This window comes from Oryzias latipes, chromosome 12 (assembly GCF_002234675.1).
Source record: "Oryzias latipes chromosome 12, ASM223467v1".
NCBI classification, from domain to species: domain Eukaryota; kingdom Metazoa; phylum Chordata; class Actinopteri; order Beloniformes; family Adrianichthyidae; genus Oryzias; species Oryzias latipes.
The window spans coordinates 15,240,807-15,248,603 of NC_019870.2; the positions used below are offsets into that span (position 1 = coordinate 15,240,807).

The 7,797-nt window shown below is 36.3% G+C and overlaps 1 protein-coding gene across 2 annotated transcripts; it reads right to left on the bottom strand.

Annotated features, from left to right (window-relative positions):
- Window positions 1–260: 260 nt before the first annotated feature.
- On the bottom strand, window positions 261–7,732 carry LOC101170285 (programmed cell death 1 ligand 2). Of its 2 annotated transcripts, none has more exons than XM_020707732.2 (9): window positions 7,140–7,732; window positions 6,341–6,401; window positions 5,986–6,242; window positions 5,383–5,479; window positions 4,850–5,113; window positions 3,893–4,003; window positions 2,885–2,950; window positions 2,670–2,720; window positions 261–1,108 (listed from the first exon to the last, which is right to left on the bottom strand). In XM_020707732.2, the coding sequence occupies exons 2-9, from the start codon at window positions 6,393–6,395 to the stop codon at window positions 1,092–1,094; spliced, it is 918 nt and encodes a 305-aa protein (XP_020563391.1). In that variant the 5' UTR covers window positions 6,396–6,401; window positions 7,140–7,732; the 3' UTR covers window positions 261–1,091. The 2 variants fall into 2 exon arrangements, with proteins under 2 accessions (XP_020563391.1, XP_020563390.1); XM_020707731.2 differs by lacking the exon at window positions 7,140–7,732 and adding an exon at window positions 6,869–7,102.
- Between the last annotated feature and the right edge of the window lie 65 nt (window positions 7,733–7,797).

Below are 7,797 nucleotides of genomic sequence, written 5' to 3' on the forward strand. Positions count from 1 at the left end.
GTTAAGGGAAACTTTTTGTTATTGGCTAAATACTTATTTTCTGCATCATTATATAATTACATTCTTTAATGATAACTTATTTTAACATTCTGTCTCTGACTGTTAATGATGAACATTACAGACCTCTATCACCTTTTAAAGTAGAAAAACTTGCATAATCAGGGACTGACAAATATTTTTTACCCCACTGTATAAATATCATAAAAAAATAGACAAAATGTGGGAAAATACTGGACTCAACACACACTCTTATCAGAGAATGAAGTAGGTAAAAAAATAAATATTTATTGATCACATGATACAAAAATAAAACAATGACTTTTTTCTGTTACTGGAATGAGTACAGTACTTCTCCTGCCAGTAAAGCCAGTAAACTTCCCCAGTCATAAAAAAAGAAGCTTGGGCTTGCAGTTTAGCAAGTGAACTTGACCCTGACATTTCCTTTTCTCGTGAACAGAAACTTTTAACAATTGCACACAAGTGTTGAAATCACTTTCTGCATAAAGTACAGAATTTTCTTATCGTACAATTTCTTTATAAAATGAACAAATATTATTTACATGAAAAAATCTTCACGATCCCACATAAAAATCCATCTTTATTGCACGTATTTCACATGAAGCATTGATTTCAATGCATTTTGCAGCATAGTTGGGCTAAAAAACCTTCTAACAAATAAAAATAACTGTAACAAGAATTACTTGCACTTGTGTTTTGCAGTTCTTTGCGTGACCTTTTTTTTTTTTCAGTGCGGTAAGCTTCAGTCTCCGTTTCAACATGATAAAGTGCTCCAGGCAGGCTGTCAAAACACTCTTGTCGCTTAATCATAACAGTCTGAGCAGAAGCTTACTTGGTCTGGACAGCAAAGTCGTCGGTTCCTCTTGCTTTTTTCCACTTTTCGTTTCTGCAGGAAGTCTTTCTCCACCACGGCTTTCTTGAAGCACACGGCGAGAAAGCATGTCGAGCTGAAGCACAGCTGGGTCCATCAGTCCGAGATGAGGGCTGTGTGGGGTGAGGATTTCCATCCGTTCCCTGGATGGAATGGGGGTGTCCCTCAAGTAAATGCATCTCTGCTGCTTCTGGGAGTAGGTCTAGTAGAGGCCTGTATCTGTGAAGCAGAAATAGTTTATATGTGAGTGTGAGCTGAAAATACACAGAGCAGAAGCTCAATCTGTCAATACAGATTTCATAAGGTTTGATCCAGTTATTAGAATTATTTACAGTTCTAGTCAAGTTAGTGAAAAATGAAATGGGTCTATTTCAATCGATGTAAAACGCAAACCAGCTGTGAAAAATCTCATCAAATCTCTTTTTTTTCATTTTTAGAGGGTACAGAAGATGAATGAATGAAAATAATGTGACAGTTTTTTTTTTCTAAACCCTTTTGACAACTCACTTTTTTTTTCCAAACAACAAACACCGAATGTCTTTTTTGCAAGAGTCAGTTGTTTTTTTGTGGTGTCTTTTTACAACTGAAGACAGAAACAGTGCATGTGTCCCCACTGCACGTATGAACGATTCTGTTATTGAAGGCTTAAAACTATCCCCTTTACCCCCCGCCATTATGCCGGACGTCTAAATCAGGGATCTACAACCCTTAACTCTAAAAGAGCCATTTGGTTCAGTTTCCAAAATCCACTAAGGCCCACTTCATCCGTTACAAAAATAGGCTTTATTTCTATTATTGTGACCATTTTAGAAATGTACTTTAAATATTTACAATACCTTGACTTGTAACAGTGCTATATTTTTCTCTATATTACAAGTGTATCATCTTTTACCTTTATTTTGAAGTTCTTTTCAAAATAAAATACACCCTGTGTCAAATAAGATTCTCCTGCTGCAGTAGATTTACTTGAATTAAGAAATGCTAGAAAACTAAATCACATGTGAGATTTTTACCATATGGACTTTAGGCTTCATACTTTTTCTACTTTTACTATCGGAATATAAAAATTACAACATTTGTGTAGAATCCAATTTTGAAACAAATACTCTATAGGCTCTATGTAAACGCTAATATATACATAAAGGACTGCTCAGGCTGCAGACTTCTGTTCTTAATGCTCAGTGTCTGCAGCCATAATAGTTTTGTAAACATACATACTATTCACACATTTTTAAAAAAAAAGGGTCTAGCATGATCATTTTTAAGGCTTCATCTTACTTTTCTTTTAATTTTTATATTCAGGTTGTCAGTGGTGGCCTAACATATCTAGACTGACCTCTAACTCGTTACCATAGCAGCAGGATGCTCACAGAACAAAAATGATGACTGTGCTGGTGAGAATTAGTAGAAAAGGGCGAATTTGTTAAGTGTCATTAGTTGAATCCTGTTTCTAAGTAGAACTTTTTTATATCCTTTCATGATAATTGGGCCAAAACTGCAACAGAACTAGGATATGACATCATAGAAGTGGGAAGATGTGATCTTCCTCCAATCGCTTTGCAGGCTGTAAAGCCGCTTCTTCTTAAGAATTGTCACAACGAAGTTTCCTCACATTTAACCACTCTAAAACTTTCGGATGCTGCAACCTCAGATTAGCCTACAGGCTGCTTTGGTCCAGGCTATTATCCACAAATGTGTGATAATTAATTTACAAAGACTTCATGCAGAAACCACCAAAAAAATACCAAATTACAAACTAAATGACAGTAGAGTGTCTTACCTTCAGGCATATCTATTTCAACATTCTTGATTTCTTTCTCTTTTTGTAGGCCTGATGGGAAAATAAAGCGCTCTATCAGAGATTTTCATTCAGTGTGGACAGGATCAGTGTTTCATGTTTCAGTATAATCTGAAGAAATGCTTGACAGTTTGGACTGAAAGCTGCACACCAGTCATAATTCATTTATTTTAAAAGTAAAACAAACGTAGACTCACAAGCTCCAGACACAGAAGAGTCCGGATCCACAGGCAGACACTTGGTGGTACCGATGGTCCGGAATGCTGTGATAGAGGAGTTACATCAGTTTAAGTTGATGGATTCATGACTCTGAAAGCAAACTGCTTCAACACAAAAATTCATGAAAAGATAACCTTTTAGCATTAAAATGTTGTAAGATCTAAATTAAAACCCAAAAGGTTGCACTTTTACAGTAGTTTCTTCTTTTCTATTTAACTTTCAAATTGATTTTCAACACTTTTTCTTTTTATTGCAGCTCATAGCGAATATTTTCTGTTTACTAAAAGTGATGACTTCTGGGTACTGACGAGTCAGTTTCCTGGCACAGGTTTAAAAAACCCTCCAGATGTTTCCAAGCCCGAAAACTGATCAAAGATCAGTTTCATACATTCAAATGTGAAATGATAGTCATCTTTGTTTTGATAACAGCATTGAGTATGTTCTTAAAAAAAAGAAAGAGGAAAAAAAGGCCATCCCCTCCTCATTTGAAAGAAACCGGAAATTCCCCTGAAAAGACATAACTTGGGTGTTTCCAGCCTGATTCATCTAGTGATCATGACACAATCTAATGCCAAACAAGTCAAGTCACGCTCACATGGGAACATACTCAGCCAGTCACATGCCGGTAAATTCAGACCCGTTCAAAGGATAAAGAAAAACACTTCCTCTTTTGGTTGAAAAGTGGCTTGATACATGACTGTTTTTTTAGACTCGTCATTTGGAAATGTGTGTTTTTTTACTTATAGGACAAACAAAAAACATGGTTAGGAATGCTGACTAATGACTTTTTCTGAGAGCAAAGTTTAAATCTTTGAGACAACAAAACAACTTTCTGGCACAGATCAGTGCAGCATTAAATCTAATCTGAAGGTTTACTTGTTAAAAGTTTTCCTTCTTCTTGCTATAATTAGTATCTCTTGCTTGTTTGTGGTTGTCTGGCAGTGTTATGAGCTTTATTGGATTGTCCAAAATGTCTGACTGATTACCTTTTCGTTTATAATAGAGTATCCCTCCAGCTGCCATGATCACAATTATGAGTACTGTCAACACGACGATGATGACAGCATCACTCTTTTCAGGAGGAGTTGGTAGGTCGTCTGCAGACAGGAAAAGACAGAGAGATTAATGTTAACATGGTAGGTATATAATGAGTAACTAGCATGTTTGGGTTTTGGAAAGAACCAAAATTACCAAAAACATAGATCTGTGGAAAGTCCCTTATTTGGTCAGAAGAAGAAAAAAAGTGTCTGTAAAAAAACTTCTCATGTTTCACACAACAGCTGGATAGACAGATGTTCTTTAAAATACCAGTTCTGCCACAAAGACAGAGTGAAAATTCCACCTTTGTTTAGTTTTTGTAACTAAATAAAGTTTGCCTTATGTGAAAAGGTCAAATCTAAATGGATGTTTAATGGAATTGTAGACATGGAAATTTAATCGACTCAGTTTTTCAGCATTGATACCAAGACCCAGGCTCGAGTGATAAATCCAAAATACACTTTTTCCATTTAGGATACACACACAAAAACTGGACGCCAATTTCAGCCTCCTCTGACTTTTAGGTGTGACGGATTAAAGTAAAAAATTGTATTTTCTAAATATAATAATGCTAATAAAGATGAATCAATCGTTTGTCACAACAAATCCATATTTAGAGTCAAGACTCCTGGTTTTTGTCTCTTAAATGCAGTTTTCTTTTATTTTGAAGTTGAAGGCTGACTCTTTTCTGTGAAAAACTTTCCAAACACGTTTGTTTTTGCTACCTTTGCGAACTTGGGGATTTCAATTTAGGTGCAGCTGCTTTAGTGGATGGATTTTTGACATGTGACAAGAGACTTGTCATCACTTAAGAATGAGTTGGATGTGGTGGGGAGAATCCAGTAGCTTTCCAAAATAAAACGTCCTTCAGAATAAGAGTTCTCCTAAAAGACATAAACACTCACCTGGAATGTAAAACGTTGTAGACTTTTTATCACTCTTGAAGCTGCAGGTATAATTGTTTTCCTCTGATGAGCTCACTAATATTTGAGAGGTAATTTTAAAAAGCTGCTCTGGTGTTGACACGAAGCTGGTGTTGGGATGTTGGTTCTGCAGGTTTCCATCCGTCCACACAACCTCAGATTTAGGGTAACCTTCAGACTCGCAGGTTAGCAAAACCTTATTTTGTTCAGCCCTCTCAATGCGTTTGGTCACTGTTTTATAAGGAGCTAAGAGAGAGAGACGGAGGTCAGGTTAGCCACATTTACAGACTTACGGTAAATGATATAAAAAAAGGGATTTGTGGGTTTTTTTTTTTACTGCATTGAGTAATACTCGTCTTAGTTTTACTTCCAACTTTATAATTGAGCTGCCCAGAAATGATCATGAGCAAGAGCCGTTGTACAACACCATTCTAAGAAATTGAACGCAAGTGCTATTCAACTGAAAGAAAAAGAAAAAATGTTCCTTTCTGTAATGTCACAGATTTGCTTCTTACCTTTAACTGATAAAGTCATGGTTTTGTAATCTGTTCCATCTGTGGTTTGAACCAAACACTGATACGTTCCAGAGTCATTAATCCTGAGATTTGACAACTGTAAACAGACAGAGAAACGGATCCTTACAAATGAAGGTTTAGACAAAGGAAACATCAAAATTGTGCTGCATCTTCCTTCGCTAATGGTCTTTTTTTCACAATCGTCTTCACAAGAACTTGCTATTTCTGCCAATTTTTTTTTTTATAAAATGTTAAATTTGAATTCACAAACTCACAGGTTTTTCATAAAATTTCTATTTTTAAAACTTCCACTCCATCTTTTTTAAAGACATAAAGAAAAAGCAATGCATTTTTCCTCATAGATCCCAGAAAAATAAAAGAAACATTAAAAACCAAATCTTGTGAATACATTTAAAACAGAAATGCTGATTTTTTTAAGCCAATCCTAAACCTGCAAAATGGTTTGGGTTACAGTATCAAACAGTAAGTTGGAACCCAATAATTCAGACAGAAAGCATTGACAGCCTATTGCAGTGAAACTTTAACTGTCTTATTAGCAGGACCCTGCAAAAAAAGGAAAATCACATCAGAGTAGATAATGACCTGTAACTTTGCCCAGCCGTTCTTCAGCTCTTCGGTGAGAAGTTTCACCCGACCTTGATACTTTGGAGGAACTGAATAGTCCGCAGTGTTATCTAACCGGATCAGCTCCTGGTGCAGCCCAGAACTTGTCCAGTGCCAGGTCACCTTCAGGTCAGAATTAGGTTGTGTTGCCTTTTTAGAGAATCTGCACCCCATCACAACTTCTCCTCCAAACTCCGATGAGTACATGGTTTGCTCAGCCTCCACAGTAAACAAGACTGTGAAGAGATAAGACCACAGGCATCCATTTATAACGAGTTTTTGCAGTTTTAAGTTAGAATGTATGTTATTTATTTACATGTGTTTTACCACCCACCTGAGAGAGATGGCTGAATCATAACTTGCAAAATTATAGCAAAGACCCAATCCATTGAGATCTATAAAAGGAGAAACAGATTTAAAACCTCTCCAACCTAATATGAAAGTGAATTAATACACCCACTTTTTCTGTTCATCCCACACTGACATCAAGTTATCTGACTTGGTTTCAAAGAAAACAAAACACACAGCCTGTGATTGAGTTTTCATAACCAACATTTTGGTTAGAAGACGCCTGCAAGATTCCATTCTTAATACTGCAGGGGTGTTCAAATGTGGGCAAGCTGGCAAGCAAATGTTAGTCATCCGTTTTCCAATAACTGATGTGGAAGAATTTACAATCTAAACTACATCCTTGTACAGAAATGCATGGTATGTTCTCAACAGTATATTAAAAGATAGAAATTTGCTTAACAAAATGATCCCAAACCAGATCAAGAGTGGGTGACTATAAATGTTCTCATTTTTTTTTTTTTTTAGTTTTAGCTGTATTCATAAGCTGCCCATAAAACCATACATTTCCTACCTGCAAGGTGTGCAACAGTCGGTCTAAAATCGTATAGTATGTGTTGTTCCCTTCCTTCCTCGAGCCTTTATGATCACACGCTGGTGTGAGTTCCCTTTATAAAGTATTTGGGCCAACCCCTCTTTCGAAAAAATCCTCTCCTAGGACTTTTTTTTTATATATATCATACACTATTCCAGTACATACGCTCTTTTCTTTTCACAGAGATATGGATTTAAATAAAAAATTCCCACTATAAAAAGTTGCGATTTCAGAATCACAATTTACTCACAGTATGAAAGAAACTGGCTCTGACTGCGCGCTCCTTAGTCTCCACCGTTTTCAGAGGATGTTATGTGAATCTGATTCATGGTCTGGTGTTTATATTACTTCCACGGTCTGACGGGTTTTTTCTTTCTGCGTGGGCTTCCCTCTCGTGCTGTCAGGAAACTCCTCGGATGCGCCCTTTTATTTCCTGTTTGTTTGTATTGTTGTGCTTTGTTTTTTCCCACTGTGTTTCATCACCAACGTCATTTATATGCGATGGTTTCCCTAAAGACAAATTGTAAAATAGCTTTTGAAACTTTTTTCAATGATAAAACTTCCGTAGCCAACGCATTTTTAAAAGAGTTGATTATATTGAATTGATAAGGATTAATTTTTTGCTTTGTCTGTATTAAACAGTAACTATGTTTGGATGCTGGGGAAAATAAAGTCATGAGAACCTCATTGTGCTTTGTGGTGCGGATTTATTTACTTTGAAAATCTGAAGTCCAAAATGAACAATTTTGGACCAGAATTAGAATGAAACTACTCCAAAAAGCAGCAACTGTGATGCTTCTGGATAAATGACTACCCCCAAAAAATAAAAAATACACAAAAAACCCGCATCTGTCACTTATCCAGGAAGTTTCATACCCAACAATTCTGTTCAGAAAACCACCCGGAAG